This window comes from Branchiostoma lanceolatum, chromosome 10, assembly GCF_035083965.1.
Source record: "Branchiostoma lanceolatum isolate klBraLanc5 chromosome 10, klBraLanc5.hap2, whole genome shotgun sequence".
NCBI classification, from domain to species: domain Eukaryota; kingdom Metazoa; phylum Chordata; class Leptocardii; order Amphioxiformes; family Branchiostomatidae; genus Branchiostoma; species Branchiostoma lanceolatum.
The window spans coordinates 11,011,464-11,029,340 of record NC_089731.1 but is presented as its reverse complement, the minus strand read 5'-3'; the positions used below and the strand labels follow the sequence as shown (position 1 = coordinate 11,029,340).

Genomic DNA, 17,877 nt, shown 5'->3' with positions numbered 1-17,877 from the left:
TGGCACTATCCTGGTAGTTTAGCCTCAATCCCACTCGCTCACACAACAGAGCCAGTGAGAGCAAGCGTAAACTAAGAGGGCAGTACCCAGGCTCGTTGGTAACATCAATTAATGTCTATTCCACACGCAGCTATAAGGTCAACTATCACGGAAATCAAGTCTGATCAATGCTTACGCCACAAAATTTACACAAGCGCGTCCGTTTCTGAGTCCTCGGACGGACAGTATACGGCACTCCTCGGACAGTCGGGGTACGTGATGGATGTAGCGTTGAAGACAGAGGAGGAGACAGAAGCAGGATGCATCTTTCATACACCACCCCTGACCTCCCGCGCGACCTCTCCCAACACCCGTGTTCATCATCCTGGTAAGCAGGATTCACAGTGTGTTCATGGAGTAAGGACGGGGCACCTGCACCCAGGGATTACACCAGATCACACCAAATGTCTCCTTAACTTCGATATGCTTCCCTGTAACCAGGTCGGGAAATTGGATACAATATGTTTTCATTTACTGCATTTGGGTACCAATTTGGAGAGTGCAATTGGCAGCAGTACTGCTATAGGCTACATGTAAAGGAAGTTACTATTGAAATCTACCAGTCAGTGAAAAGTTTTCATGTTTAATAGACAGAAATGTTCAATACTTGTGACGTTTTTGAATGAATAGGTAACATTTTGAAGTACATCGATCTTACACTGTCATTACAAATGAACCAATACTCAGTGAAGTAAAAAGAAACTTTAAAAGAGAGTGCTAGACTTGGAATAAAGTTCCAGACCAATCGATACAGCTACCCTGCTACATCACATCAAGTGCGTTGATCACCATGCAATAGCCGTAGACATTGTACATCCTTGTGTGGTGTGAGATCAACAGACCACTCCTGACAGGCTTAAGCACCACAATCCCTGTTCCATCATAACATCTTAAGCTGTCAGAAATCATGATGAACAGGGATCAGGCTAAAAGCCGTGGATTTGGACACAGAGTCAGTTCCCATTTGGGAAGAAGAGCAGGCCGTGGTCATTATAACATACATAAGGTGTGCTGAGGTCTCTATGACTGGTGAATACTGATGGCCATATGTAGACTGATGGATGCTCACAGCCATGCACTCTGATGGCTCTCATTAAGTGGAACTTCTTCACTGAATTTGAACCACATCAGATGGCAATGGGGACTGATATCAATCATAGGGAAGCCTCAGAAGTGTCAGATAGTTACTGTAGTACAGTATGACACTTGCAACGCTACTGTAAGGAGTCGTGTGGTCTAGTATTGAGTTTTTTTTGTACAGGACTATTGACATCGTGATTCTATATGCACTTGCATTTTTTACAGCTCCAAACTTGCTTCAGACAAATACTAGTCATTAAAAGATAATGGCATTGTGCAATGGTTAAGTGATAAACATTTGTGCTCAGTTTTGTGCCAGCTTTGAAAATATGGTTGTATTTTGATAGGGCTGCCCCCCAGTATTATCCCTACTGCTCCCCTATTGCATTGGAGAGGTATGTGCTCATTATCATAATTTATTCAGTACATATAAAATGCCAAAATATTTATCACATTGATGAAGATTAGACCTCCAGGGAATAAGATACACGAAATAGCAGTTACTCAAGCAACTGGATATGATTTTGGAAACATACTATATACTCCAAAATCATATCCAGTTGCTTGTCAATGAGTAACTGCTATTTGGCATATCTTATTACCTGGATGTCTAACCTTTATGGACGTGATAAATATGTTGCCATATAAACTGAATAAATTATGACAATGAGCACATACCTCTTCAATGCAATAGCAGGGATAACACTGGGGTAAGAGCAACACTATCAAAATACAACCATATTTTCAAAACTGTCCAAAAAGTGAGCAAAGCGGAACTGGGCCTGTGGTCTTACCGTTTCATCGTCTGTCCACTTCCTGTCCGCTGAGACGGGGACGGGACGTTTGACTAGCGCTTGCAGAGCCTTTCCTGTGTTGTAGTCGAACTGGTGAAGCTGTAGGAAAAAGGAGGATAACAGTTACTGTTTCTGAACATAGAAATGGGGTTGGGCAAGAACTGAAATCAAACACAACACATACAAGGCACATGTTGCACCCTCGTTATTGTTATTGAATACGGTTGTAGAGCAAATAAGAACTAGGCATATTATTAGCCATCTCCCAACTGACTTATGCCACTAGTAATAGTACAAATCGTTTGTACAGAGAAAATGTACAGAGAAAATGGTAAAAACAGTACAGTTAGTGTCATTTTCTAAATCCATCCATTTTTTTGTTTATACTTTGGAAATCATTTATACTTAAGTGTTTATTTGTCATACCATTAGTTCAACAGTGAACATCCTCTAAGTTTTGTGGTGATTAAAGCTTTCATTTTTAATCAATTTATTGGACTCTTTATTATAATCCATAACAACAGTGATTTATGCACAGGTATATGTATGTCAGCCCCCTTCAGCCGTACATCTTGTTTTGACTTATGTCTCCAAATTATTTATCACTTTCATTATACATCAGTATGCAGATGGTAATTTTTTTCTCTCCACATCTATTTAGAGACTAGAACACTTTGTCCATTCCTTCAAACTACCTATCTCGGTTTCGTGAACACACAGTCAAGCAAAGCAATCTGGACACCATAAAACTGGTGAAAAATCATCCTATCTGTCCAGAAATTGCAGCCATCCCCGCAAACTCCCCAATTTAGTGACAGACCCTGCCCCCGCTCTCGACCTCCATTTCTCACAATGTCATGTCACGACCTTTGGCCCTTGACCTGCTGCACCTGCACCCTAAGCCTGCCATCAGGCATAACCCCCACATCTGCTGCTATCTTGCAAATGTCCCGTTGCCTTTATGGATTTTTCTCAAACAACCTTGTCAAAATAGTTGGCGAAGAGCTTATTCAAAGCCTTCAAAAGGATAGGTTTTATGACTTAGGTTTATGATGCCTGCTGGCATGCTCCCTACATTTCTGACGATGAAGGGATCTGCGCAAAGAATGCAAACAATCCCGGGGCCCTAATAGCACAAGTCATTTCCCATCTTGTCGGATTGGCCGGACGCATTATGGCCGGCCGTAACATCCAACCTGATGACACTGACCCAGGCATTCTTTCCACAGTTGTCGACGGGTTTTTTGGGCTGTCAATCAAAACAGCATCATTCCACTGCCACAAAACAATGCTACAGGGTAATTCACCACAGACAGAGCATAAATATTTTAAAAGGCACTGTGTTTTATTCTTGTAACTTTTAATTGGTATGGGATTCGCTAGCAATAGCTACTGCGATATATCTTTTATAACGTCATACGTGCCACAATTTATGACAGAACTGTTATATTTCTTATTGCAACATTGATTTACGTTCAATGATTAACATCTAGACACTGACAAAATATATTTATGGTCCTGTTTGAATGGAATTCTAATCAGACCTGACAGAAACTTGAACATCTAGCTGCTGAATTGCTTCCCAATCAACCATAATCAAGTCACTTGCAAAAACAGCTCTGTAAATTAAGCCTAATGATCTTTTCATCAAATTGATGTTGCTTTTGGGGAAATTAGAAAAATGCAAATTACAACTTGACTAGTTATGTGTTTTAATTGCGACATACCCTTGAGGTTTTAGGAGGACAAGATCATGATAAATCTTGTCAAGCACATGGAGCATTTTGCAAATTACAACATCTGAAAAGATATTTCAATAACAAGAATGTTTTTAATGTGCTACCCCCGGTAATCTACATTATACAGAAACCTTCTTATAAGTTATATCCCCTAAATGTTGAAGAAAACACTATACAACTGCTCCAAAGTTATTTTTCTATCACTAACAACCATTACATGTAAACCCTACTGTATACTGTTTTCTAATTTACAAGAACTGGAACACAGTTGTCTACACTGGTACATACATGTATATACCGTAGAAGTGAATCTTGCTTTGGATGGGAATCGGTTGATAATGAAAAGTACATGACAACTCTATCTATAAACCTTCCGAAAATAATTTCATCTGGTTGGTAGAAGCAGTATTCCAGTCAGAAGCTCTGAAGAAGGTGTCTGACAGACACTGAAACATCAGCAGGTATGAAGTCACTGGTTGTGTAACAAGAAAACTCCGATATTCTATCTACCAAATTAGACTTAAAAGCCATCTCAGTATACTGCTAAATGGTCTTTGCGTCCATTTTTTTTTACAAAAGATGTACATGCACATCATGAATTCTTGTCTCACTGAATCCTTGAATACCTTACTTCAGAAGCATTTAGTATTAGAATGCATATTTAACGGTAACTTGCATGCTGTCATTGGACTAAATACAGTATAATCATTTTCATTCACCTTACACAGGAAGGGAGTACATTACTCTGCATTACACTCAGGCTTTACAATTACATTACAATGATAGATGACTCCTTTAACCACCAAGACAGGCAAACACATCTTAAGTTCCTAACATATTCCGTGCTTAGTTGTGTGGCATTTTTCACGCAGTCCTTAGGTGGTACGCTAGCAAAGGGACCCTGCTGAGAAATTTGTATAGACTTAAGTGATTTTACTTTCCATTACCCACATATCACATCACAACCCTGAGGTCTAACATCCCACTTCTGATGCATATTGCTTTCTACTTTCACTCCCAAGACAGATTAAACTTTCTCAAGCTTCTACAGAAACTCCTTCAATTTATATCTTCCTTCATCTGGATACATCCCACCACCCTCCCCTGGCACAGACATTATAACCCATCAAGTATTACACACAACTACAAGTAATAAAAAGAGGATGCTGTAAATGCTTGGGGAACATTTTTGGCTTTGAAAAATTTGATCATGTCAGTCTGCATAAAATAAACCTGTTTGGAAAACTGCCTCTGGGAAATCTTCTTTGGAACTTTGACAACTTTCACGCCTAAGCAAAGTTTTAAAATCCATCATGAACGTGGATGTGGGATGATTTCCAATGTCTCCTGGCGGTTTTGTTATCATGTTTTAGTGTTTAATAAAACAAACTGTAGGTAAGGAATGTCGCAAATTAAATCAGCTGTATATAAGAGATTCTGATGGCATTCTCAACTATACATTTATGGCCATCATGTCACTAGGATGACTATCAAGTATACAGCACTTTGTCCAAGCATATTCACATGAAATATTAAAAGTAATTTCAACTTATCTCTAATTTTGTACTCAATATACTTGAGTTATACGTGAATTGAAGATATCACAGAATCCCAGAATGGGCCCCCAATGTTCTTCAGGCATTTCAAATGCACTATCTTTTATTACCCCCGGTATCTACATTAATCATACACCGCTGCTTCTCTATTGATCTCCTTCTTTCAACTTTTTAATTAAGTGTGGAAGATGACAATCTTATCTTCCGTTCTGTGATCAGTTTGTTTCGAGAATCCGCGACCTCAACCTCAAGATAGCGAGTCCAAACACACTGCTTGGTATTCACCTCGGGCCCGGTGTACTTGATGAAGAGGGACATGAGAGAAGTTATGAGCCATAAAACTTGCCGTAATGGGGAGGGCTGATGGCGCCAAGTGCACAAGGGGGACAAGTAAAATCTGTCGTGCCAGTAAGCTGCCTTCTATGGTATGAAAGGGATGTTATGAGACAGCCGAATAACTGTCAACCATGAAAGACTATTAGTGCTAACCATAGCTGCCATACATCTCGGCTCCATTAGAAAGCATCTGGGTAATATCTGCCACCTTCATGGCTAGCATGCACTACTCAACGGGCTTTCTCCGAAATGGCATTTTAAAACCTTTCCTCAGTTTTCCCTTGTTAGCACTACTAAGTAACCTTTGTGACTTTTCAAACTTTCACATCATCCGAGTTGTACGTATACCGAAAATGCATCTGGTTTGATTTGATTGGAGAGAAATTGGCATGAACAAAATGGCAGAAGTTAGTACGCAAAAAAAGTTACAGCAAGTTACAAACTTTAGAAATAAATTGCAGTAAGAGGCAAGGTCGAGAGTATTGACTACACTGTAACAAACTTTATAGCGAATTGTGGGATACATAACATTTGATTTACACAGGATAAGTGCTCCATAACTTTGCAGGCAATTCTCTGGTTTGCTACCGGTACCCCATAAATTGGGTTCCTACAAAAGACTGCATTTCATCATGAATTTGTTATTGCATACTGATCTTAAATGGCATTTACGAGTATGGGCAACTGTCTTTCATCCATAAATAACAGTTTTTAAGAATGTACATTGTTTTCTTTCTCCTTTCAGAAAGAAAAAAATGGCACCCTTCTGCAACTGTCATTTTTCTTCTTCAATATCATTCATTATGGAAATCATATTTTCCTTGGCTTAATGTATGGAATCAATCCACTGCAAAGATAAGCCAAAAGGTGGGAGTAGACAACAACTAAGTCAAAAGTTTTCTCCAAAATGCAACCTCCATCAACATTAATCCGCCAGGCTACATAGATCCGCCACTTTGAAAAACAGTGGGTTTAAGAGATCTCTAGTGCAGCATCCCCCAGGTATGCACAGTTTGGATGTACAGGAGTGTATTATACTAGAGGACGTAGAGTTGGAAACCTGTTTGGATGTTTCTTTTCAGAGTGGTGGAATGATGTACACTGGTGGAATAAACTTAGTAGATGTTAAGCATTAATTTGTTCTCCACAGAATTTCTATTACTCTCGTTTCTATCATAGAATCAGGCATGTGCATCTAGACTTGGACTCAAGCACAATTTCCATCCTAGATTCCAACCACTCTAAAACCCCACCAGACCACCACCATGTTAGGGGTAACTCGATCTCTTTGACAGCCTTATGAACAATGAAGGAAAGAGCCTAACATGCCATAACACAACTCCAACGTCTCAATAATTTATACACAATCTCGGCTATTCAATTTCTGCGTGGATTCACAATGCTAGGTATGATAACATCATTGTTCCAACTAGTCCATAATTGATGAGGGACATGAATTATTGCAACAGTTCAGGTTATAGCTCTTTTGGGTTAAGTCCTGGTACAATTGAATCTAAGCTAGTCTTTGAATAATTGATTAAGTGGGTCAGTAAGAGAGAGGGTAGATGGGAGAGGATATGGCACTTTGGTACTTCGCTCGGACAGAAGTGGGCTACGTACCGACCGCAAACTTAAAAGATAGGAAACGGTATCAAGTCATAGAGTGTTGAGTCAAGATTAATGACTTCCATTCAAGAGGCGGTTGTATTGAAAACAGGTACAAAGATGATACGAAAGAAACACTTACTGTATCAAGGGCATTGATGGTTGTCTCATCCCTGGATGCTGCTAGGCAACCGTCGTCAGGGGAACCACCGTCACACATCCCAGCAAATGCTGCCATACTCCTGGTGATGAAAGGCAGGAAAATTATAATTTTCTGTACAAATTTTCCATAGTTTATAATCAAAAACTTTGGACAAACAGAAAACCAAGAAGGCACAAGACTAGGAACAATACACAAACATGACACACTTCTTTCCTAAAGGATCCTGAAGAAACTAATTTGGATATTAAGAGATCATTAGTAATTTACACATGGTACAGCGAGTTTGTCTTTATCTTGAATTAAATACACTCAGGCTCTGCAGTTCCCGTGACCCTAGCAAGGTGGCTGCTCTAATATATCTCATCAACAACTTTCTAAAAAGCAATTATGTCATGAGGGCTATCATCATCAATGCCATAGTAGATGTCAATTATGTTTAGGTTACTGATATAATCTTTCCCAAAGCCCTTTGCCTCTATCAGTAAGTGATATTGACATCATTTGCACATATCTCCATTTCCATATTCTAGTCCTGCTATAACTGTCAGTTACTGGGTCTTCAACCTAACTGTACTTGGCAGAGGATAAAAGGCTGAACCAGAGGTCTCACTCTGAATTGACCTGTCCCCATTGGTTATCCCCCATGATGAAACAAACATGCCTGAGTTAAATGTACTGGCTTTTCCACCTCATTAAACATTCATATTCAATACAGCATCCTTTAGTCATGTTATTAATACACTAGACAGGCCTGCAACTTCACAATGACTCCATAACTATAGCTGATTCGATTTAACATCTCTTTTAACTCACAGCAGATAACACCACATAACACCCTCTAACTATGTTCAACAATAGATAAAAGCTACTCCCATTAAAATTTTGACCTTTTGACACATCCTTACTTTGTAATCCAACAATGTATGAGGCCTAACCAAAGAAGTACTCTCAACTGAAGTGTTGTTTCTGCATTGGCCACCATCCAAAGGCATTAGTACTTAGACCTTACTTGTAGGGATAATATCTTAAACACTCTTCCTGATAAAGTAGCCCTACAGCATAAATAGAGCTGGTGTATTGATTTCCTATGCTAAGACATTTGATGCAGCCAAACACTGAGGGTTGTCCAAAAAGTGTTTTCAAGCAAACATCCAAGACATACAATGTACATAGTATCTTGGCAGTTACCTGTTTTGAGTTTGATTATTTATAACACAAATACATATGTTGCTATGTTCTGTAAGTCATATAGATGAACATTTATTTTGAATCACTGAAGAAAGATGTTGGAGGGACATCTGAAACATCTGATATTTTCATATTGTAATCCAATGGTATAGATTGAATTAAAAATGTTATTAAACATATTCAAGTGAATAGCAACATCTGTATCAACGACCAAGCGCACAATGTCATACTCTCCTGTATTCACACAAATTTATGTCTCATTTCTTGTAAATCTAGGTCAAACAGATATACATGTGCCTGAGTATTGACACCTTCTTGGTCAGGTAAGCAATGAAGTCAAGCAAGCACCTGGAAAAATACTACTTGAAGAAGGAGCTACACAATTTGATTTCATTAATTTGATTTCTTAATCAGGTCATTGGACCTTGACTTTTTCTGCGCCGTGTGGCAAATAAGTTACTTCCGCATTCGGTGCATTTCACTACATGTACTGTATGACGTGTTCAGTTGAAAAATACCCCCAACCCGTACATATACTGGACCCACACACAGGCTATGTAATGTGCAACCCATATATAGATACTGTAAATGCATTTTAAGTTTGCATGGTTTTTATTTCGCGGTAGGTAGAAAGTGGAGTGTTCGCAGTGGTTTTAAGTTCACATAACAATAGTAGCGCTACAGTTATACATGTATAGATGGGCAAAAAGTTTTGTGTTGGTTTGAAGTTTATGCTGAAAGCTCACTGCGAAAACCATGAACATAAAACCACCGCGAACATTTCTGCATTAACAGTATATGGGTCCAGTAGGACAAGGGTTTCAGGACTTTCTGACAAGAAGTTGGGGGTCCTGACCTTGCAGCCCTGAGGTACATGAGGAGGTCACAGTCGTTGACCTTAGGGGTCCAGACCAACTCCTCCTGAAGTTCTCCGTCATCCTGCCTGTTAGGGTTGTACTCTGGCAGCTTGGCCTGGAAATACAGCATACAGATCAGACTCAGAGGAAAGAAAACAGTACAGAAAGCAGGGCTTGAAATAGTGGGTGCATGTGCACCTTTGTGCACCCAAAATTGGAGCTATGCACCTAATTTTTGACTGTGGGTGCACTGGTGCACCTACATATTTTTGTATGCTATAGGGTAACGGTATGCTAGTATACAGAATATTCTTGAAATCTAAGTATCAGAAAAAACAATATAACCTTGTTGCACCTTATTTCATGTATTACTTGTCTAAAATTTTGAACATCTAGTACATGTAGCTATAGAATAACAGACTGAAGTTTTTTTATTAATATAAGAGAGGTAGCAGTCTGTGGTAAAGTTTCTTGTGTTGATAATCTACTTTATTTTATGTTGTGCACCTAAAATTCTTTCTGTGTAGCTATAAAATGAATTTGGAGCCCTGGAAAATATGGCACAATAAATTGATGTGAATGTGCTCACACTGAAAAGAGATACAGATTGGCATGGATATTATCAAGGGATTGCACATCAATGTCAAATTATACCGTATTGCCAGTTTCAGTGAAATTGCTTTGATGGCGATTTCCTGGCATGAGTTTTCAAGGCAGAATATTCAAAACTTGTGGGAAAAGATGCAAAGATTGTTTTGGTAACATTTACAGGGAAAAGTGGAAACAAAATACACAATCTATGTATGTTATGTAGTAGGTTTACGAAATGCTATAATAAGAAGTACTGTATGCTTGTATATCACAATAAAATTTGAAAGCTGTAAATGCACACGCCCATCTGCGGAGGCAACTTCTCAAGCTGCTTCCAGCAGACTGCTTCTACTTTAAATCTTAAGTGCGTCTGAGACCTACAGGAAGGAAACAAGCCAGCAACCATCACCGCAAATTAAAGCTTGGACAAGTCTGCCCTACTGGCCACTGGCACTAACAGCCTCCCTGAGTACCACTGAACGGGACTGGAAGTGTGTTGCACAACTTGGTCATCTGCCAGACATCACTCCACATATCTGTACAAATGCTCCTGTTTTAACAGCAGAATCCTTCGGAAAGATCTTGAGCCCCCATGTTATCTTCATTCACTTCATGCTTGACAGTCAGCTAAACATTCGGAAAATCTGACCTGGGATCGTATGACATGGTAGGATTACTATTAAACCCCCTTCCTCTTAGCAGAAGGGATGAAAAAGAAATAGGTTCAACTGACGTTTGGCAGGCTGCCTAACCAACAACCTATATCTACATGTCTGAGACAAGCACGCTTGTATTTCATTATCCAATTAAAAAACAATGCTACAGTCATGCTGAGATTTTCATCAGTAACTGCCATCCGTAATTAAAATGTAAATGCTTTCCAAGGCCTATTAACGGGGAAACAGCAACCATTTACATATACATTGTATGATAAATTTTTATAAATACACATACCTATGTTATGTACGTCTGTTATGTACGTCAAAGGCATCTCTTAATTTGTGTTTGCGCTGTACTAGTAATTAGTTATACGGTATCAATCTGTCAATACAACGGAATATTTACATTACGTTAATATAAAAATGATTTTTATAATACATGCAGAGCGAGAGAGCTGGGTGTGTATAAATGCAAATCCTCTTTACCCAATTTCAGATAAGTGATGGAAATAAACAATTTTTGAATATTTCATTTGCCAGAAAAAAACACAAAACATGACTGATGGCATCGGACATTTTTTGCAATATATGTAACGGTATAAATATAATTATCAGATCAACATTCCTGGTAGGAACGTCATCCCTGGAGCCAATGAGCCATCCAAAACACACCCCTACACATGGCCTCTTGCTGACAGAATCCCTCAACATGTCATCATCAAATAAACATAGCCATTTCATCAAATACATCTGAATCAGCACTGCCAATCTGGGGCTATTTGTCTCTAGCTGCCCCACACCCATCAGCTGCCAGCCCTAAGCCCTATTGGATTGTAGACACAGCACTCAAGCAGTTAGACAGGTCAAATTCATTTCATTGTCGGAGAGGGGACATTGGCAAGTTCCATTCCGACAGGGTATAAAGTGGATCCGGGGCAATTTGCCAGGCCCTGCCTGGAAATAGCTAACCCAGGGATGGCAAATATGCTGTCAGCTTAGTGGTCCTTGGTGCATTTACAGCATACGATGTGTACAACGTGAGGAGAAGGTGCAATCAATTCACCCCTGTACCTCTGAGAGCTTCACAACAATACAAACTGTCTGATTACATCCGTACAAGAATACTTCAGGGTATTTCAACACCCGCCTCTGCCTACTGATTAAAAATGTACAGCATCTTTTACGGTGTGACACGACCGGAATAGCGACTTTGTACAACTTTACCAACTAGCCTCCAAGTCCCTTAATATTCATAGGTACACATGTTTCGCTCATAAATCTTGAGACCCAGACAGAGGCAAAGGCACAGCCTTTCATAGGGAACAACTATTAGGATGACCTCGGTCGACGTTGTGCGACTAGAGTTTCAGGTTTGCTGCCCCATGACCAGGTCACAAACGGCAAACCGTCTGCAGCTGTGAAACCATTAACCAATGACAAAGAACTAGGAACCATGACTGACATACCAGCCAGCCAGCTGCTCGGCTGCGTTAGCCTGCACGATTCGATTCCACACCCTCCTAAACCGATCCCATTAGAACATATTCATCACCCTGGGAGGTTATAAAGAAAGTTGCGTACCATTCTGTGCACTCCTGCGACAGCGCAAGGAGAAAGTGTTCCTCTGTTGTCCTACCGGCTTCCCCAACAAAAGGTGGTATGCTCAAATGGCGGCCATCTTGAAAGCGGACTGCCAACCTTTGACCTATGGTGTGTGTTCATGACTAATTTGCCTATCAGCAGCCCGCTGCCCTTTTGTGGTCACAAGTGACCCTTCAGCACACAAATTACACTGATCAGCCTGCCAGAGAGCCCTTTAATTGGGTCATGCCCCAGCTCCAGAAGGAGAAAATTGCACATTTTCACACCAGTGCCTTCTCTTAAAACTCTTTTATCTCCTGGAGTACCACATACATATTGGGATGTCTTTGTGAAAGACATTATGAAAGCACCTTGAGCATGCCGAGAGGATATATCAGGATATGGGAGGGTAGTTGAAAGGGAGGGTGGCGGTTGTTGGCATGATGCCCATCACTGCTGCTGATTGACAGATCCACTACAGGGTCATTGGTTTTTCTGGGTCAGTGCACTTTGCAGGAGGGGTGGGCAGGGTGCTGGCAAAAGGGCAGGAGAGTTTTTGTGGTGAACTGGATGGGAGATGCAGACATCTGTCTGGGGTTCAAGGTCAGGTTCAAGGAGGTGGTGGGAGAGGAAGTCCCCGGAAATACAGACTGACGTGTCTGGGAAGACACCATCTGTGCTGTACACATATAAAGAACCTACCCCGGGGAGGACTGGTAGAGGGGCGACAAAACTTTCCATTTGTAGCATCTATTGTTTGTTGTACTTTCATAGAATATTTGTTATGCCAATTTGGGCAACTGTAGTATCAATAGTGTCAGAATGCATTTCCCATGCACTATATATATATTCAAGTAAGGCACTTTGTACTTTTGTCAACCAGCATTTTAGCAGGTTGATCCTTTGCAATATTCTATAAAATACCTTAAATGGTTAATTTCTACAAACACACTTGGATGTGCCATTAGCTGTTGAGAGTGATCTGAGACTACAAGAAAGGTTTAAAATAATGTTATTCCCTATCAAATTTGGCACAAATATAAACAGTGCAACAGGATGCATATACACATGTATTGCAATACCAAAATTTATGTGTTTTGTTTTTTATCTGTTTTGGGTTGCCAGAAAAGAAAAGCTGATAAAAAACATTTCATTTGGGTGGTCATATCTATGCCTACATCATCCCTTTATTCCGCTCCTTCAAACAATTTCCAGACCATAAAACCTCAAGATTGTGCAGTGTATATGGATCTTTGAGTAAAACATGGCCACAAAGCCAGCTATCAATGGGACTGATATGATTACCTTCGCCGAGAAGGTTATGCAGAGGGTAGCGTTTGTCTGTTTGTCTGTTTGTCTGTTTGTCTGTTTGTAGTGGACCATCATAACTCAAGAACGCCTGGATGGATTGTCTTGGTATTTGGTATGTTGGTAGGTTTTGATGAGACCTAAAAACGATTAGATTTTGGGCCCCCTAGCGGCTTCTAACGGTACTGCAGCGGAACTTCCTGTTTTGATATCTCGTGTTCTGGACATGCTATGGAACTGATTTTTGAGTGGTAGATAGCTCTTTGGACAGAGAGTAAGTGGTGTGGGTTTGGGCCCCCTAGCGGCTTTTTTGGAACTGCAGGAGCAGGTTTTGCGTCTGACTTTGAAAGGGAATAACTCAAGAAGGGCTTGATGGATGGTAATGATTTTTGGTAGGTAGATAGCTTGAGTGATGATGTACATGATTAGACACCTCTTATGCAAATCAGTATCTAATTTGCATACTTAATGAGGAAAGTTTATACATCCGCCAAATTCCATGATAGGACTCTGAAACATGTGACATATGTAACTGAGGAAGAGAGGAATATTAATTGATACGAACTATGCAAATGAAGACCTCATTTGCATAATTAATGAGGAAATACTATAACAAGATGGGCTTGATGGATGGTCATTATTTTTGGTATGTAGATAGCTTGTGTGATGCTTAGTATGATTGGACAATTATTATGCAAATCAGATTCTAATTTGCATAATTAATGAGGCAACTTTAAAAATCTGCTTTGTTCCATGATATCACTATTCAAATTGTAACTGAGGAAGAGAGGAATGTTTATAGATAGAAAATATGCTAATGTGGGCTAATTTGCATACTTAATGAGTAACTAATTCCACACTGGCAAATGACGGCAATTTCATACATTCAATACATTTTTTTGGCATCGGGACGTTACGTGAATGTAAACATCGTTGAATCAAATTATGCTAATAAGGGCCTCATTTGCATAATTAATGAAAAATATTAGCATAACCTTCTTTGTTGAGCTCATAATTTGTTAAGCTCATACTTTGGACATGTTATATTTTAAGACAATCAACTGGTATGATTTATAATTGACGAGAAACACTCCTAATACATCAGTCATAAAGGTTAAAATCATTTGGCGAAGGTATGAGGTCGTGGAACTCTAGTTTAGTACTGTACCTGGTGACTGGGGCCTACTCGTATCTCCCCTTGTGTGCCGTTTAGCCTCCTAGTTTCTGGGTTGTACCCCAGGATGTAGAAAAAGGTGTTGGGGTTGGCGTCAAAGGCTTTGGCAGCGATAATGTCAGGATAGTGATGCACACAACATCTTCCCCTGGAAAAAGGAAACATATTAATTTCATTGAGTACCCGTGGCTGGAGTTTAACTCTGTAAAAGTACACATTAAACGTTCTACTTTTCATATTCATAAGCAATGTACAGCTTGATTCTGGCAATGCAAAAGAAATGGAAAAACCCTTGTGGTTGTCTTTTAAGATACACACAACTTAATAGATATGGATGAAAGAACACACCAGATGTAACCTTTGATACTTATAAAAACAATCCTTTATATTATGTTTTGATATGCTAAGCCCTGTGGTATTAATTTCATGCCATATTAGGATTGTATCTATCTTATTTCCTTGAAGCACTTTTGATGGTTTGGTTGCATAATCAAACATTAACCAATGTTGTTGTTACAGAAGAATAAAACATGAAGTTTGTTATGAAGTAATATTGGTGTTACACTCCTGTCTTAGTATAACAGTCAAACCTGTACAAGTGACCATCTCTACATTAAGACCATCTGGCCAATGAGACCAATTTTTGGTGGTCCCTTAGATAATTTTTCCCATTGACACAAGCACTGTCTACAGCAACCACCTGTCCACCGAGACCAGATTCCATCGGTCTACTTAAAGTGGTTTTCTTGGGCAGTTTTGACAGTATTTACCTGAGAGCAGACACAGGATAACTGTCTGTGGCATCAGAGATGAAGAGTTCCCTGGACTTCATAAGGGATTCCTTGATCACTGAATCTTCACCTGAACGTGGTCGAAGTAAGAGGGAGTTAGCAACAACAGTAAAGAATTCTGTACAGTCAACAAATGTTTCCAAAGTCACAAATGACAGAAAATAGACATATCTCTGACATATCTCAACTTATTCAGCTCATATATGCATACCTATGCTTTCACATTTAATATTGACATATGGAGTCAGGTGGTATAGATTTTGACTTAGGGTAAAGTGGGGAAACAAGGTCAATACTTTCGATACACATATACAGATGTTGTAGAGTTTTAGTTCACTTACTGTTCTCTGAGTTCCTGTCCTGTACCAAGAGGTGATAGACTGAGTCAGGAACCTCTGATGTTCTGTAAAACCACTTCACTTCCAGATAAACTGTCTCTTTCTTTGTCTGAAAATAATAAAAGTTGTTTCATGTTTAATAAAACTATCATCACAAATACAGAAAAAGAATCTCCAATAATATATGAAAAAAACTCCTGTGATATACATTTTCCTTTCGACCTTCACAGGTCTGCTCATCATAAAAACATCTCCACTGAATATCACTTATTTTCACACAAGCAGATGAACAACATGCTGAGTGTGCAATATTCAAGCTCACATTGACCCCAAGGTCAATTCTAAAATATGAGTATTGAAGATTTTGTTACAGACACAATGAAGGAAAATGGCTCGTGGAGAAATTCAATACAATCCATAATGTGAAAGTAGAATACAACAGACATGTGTGCACTTGTTTGCCGATGATTCATAATATCATCACTTCTTGTTAATGATAAATAGTCTTGTACAATACACAACAAAAACATTCACAGTACAAATATCAATATCACACAACTTATGTCAAGCTTCGTTTATACAATGGGCATGTCTGCCAGTTTAGGCCTATCTTTGCTGACTTCAAAACAATTCTTAATCAATACAATTTTGCTACGAGGATGAATGATAGGGAGGGGAGGGTTTTATTTTATTTTCTAATTTTAGAAAGTCAAATTTCATTGCTCTTTGGCAGCTACTCAATGTAAATTAAAGTGATGCTAGCCACCTTAACAGTTCGCAGTCAAATCACTTCTAGAAGACTGCATTTAAAGGTAAAGTAAATTCATCAAGGTCCACAATTGCATGTGTTTCATCTTTCATTCCCTTAAAAGTTGCCATAATTCACTTGGGTGTTGAGAAAACTTCATTTGCATAGATTAGGGCCATCTACCAACAGGATACAAAGTTTGATAACGATCTAAGAGGTGTTACAGTGCACAGTTAGTAATTACTCCATCACCTAGGTAATCTACCTAACTATCAATACACACTCTCCATTTAAATCTCTTTACTGTAACTGCCACTCCCTAAACAAACATTACTAGATCTCTATCCTGACAACAGCTTACAATTACATAGGCCCCATGGTGCTTAATTTGTTAACAAACACACTACAGGTGCAACCATGGACAATACCAGGGAGGTTGATTGTCCAAAAATTTACATATCAAAATATACTTTGTTCAATACCATCAAAATGTTTGTTTTCATACCAGATAATGCTTTACCATCTTTTGTATTGGTAAAGAGGTAATATGTGTAGTATGTATGTATATCGTACATATTCAAATACATGTAGATGTGCAAAAGTATGCCTCACAAAAAAGAAAACTAAATTATTATCCCTTCCATGTGTCCAAGGAGGCTAAATAGGGAGTTTCTTGTCTCTCTCTCTTTCTCTCTCTCTCGTCTCCGAGTAATATTTTGTCTGCTAGAGCTCTCTACATATTATATTATTCCACATCATTCCACTCCATTCAATTCATGAATATGTTATACATAATTCACATGTAACTACATGTGTAACAGGAGGTTATGTTGATCCATTGGGAGTGAAGTGGCTAGTGTTTTGTCAGGCCCTGTATTTGCCTTGTCTCCACATGTTTGTTCAACAAACACTTGTAAGGGAGTGTGCATTGAAAGGTATCCTGTTCAGGCTGGTATGGGACCCACACTCCGATGTAGCAAAATTATGTAGAATGGAAATTATTACATTAGTGTAACATGTTTGACAGAAAGTGAGAGGCTGAAAGCTATCAAAACAATTATGAATCCATGGCCATTTGCGACACTGAATTTCACTTGTTCAAACAATATTCTGCATCATGTTGGTGATATATTTATTTCTAATTCAACTTAGAAGAGCATGTGAGGACAACTGAATGTAGTTAAAATATATATCGGAAATGATTCGGAACATTGAGAAATAAGCACAACAAATTTGCCTTCTTGCACTAAAGGTAAATCAGGACCTTTACTTGGGTCCACATCCGATAAAAGCGGCATTGATTCCTGGCCCTGAAAAATGCAGGCCCCTC

The 17,877-nt window shown here is 39.2% G+C and overlaps 1 protein-coding gene across 4 annotated transcripts in view; it reads right to left on the bottom strand.

Annotated features, from left to right (window-relative positions):
- Positions 1 to 17,877, bottom strand: part of LOC136443981 (arginine-glutamic acid dipeptide repeats protein-like) — a 96,746-nt gene that overhangs the window by 29,139 nt on the left and 49,730 nt on the right. For 3 of the 4 annotated variants that reach the window (XM_066441369.1, XM_066441368.1, XM_066441370.1), the window contains exons 4-9: positions 15,803 to 15,908; positions 15,441 to 15,531; positions 14,665 to 14,818; positions 9,357 to 9,472; positions 7,292 to 7,391; positions 1,914 to 2,012 (exon numbers count right to left, since the gene is read on the bottom strand). In XM_066441369.1, coding sequence (XP_066297466.1) covers positions 1,914 to 2,012; positions 7,292 to 7,391; positions 9,357 to 9,472; positions 14,665 to 14,818; positions 15,441 to 15,531; positions 15,803 to 15,908 — 666 coding nt within the window. Of the gene's footprint in view, positions 1 to 1,913; positions 2,013 to 7,291; positions 7,392 to 9,356; positions 9,473 to 12,188; positions 13,026 to 14,664; positions 14,819 to 15,440; positions 15,532 to 15,802; positions 15,909 to 17,877 lie in introns of those variants that run through there. The other variant, XM_066441371.1, reaches the window with a different exon arrangement.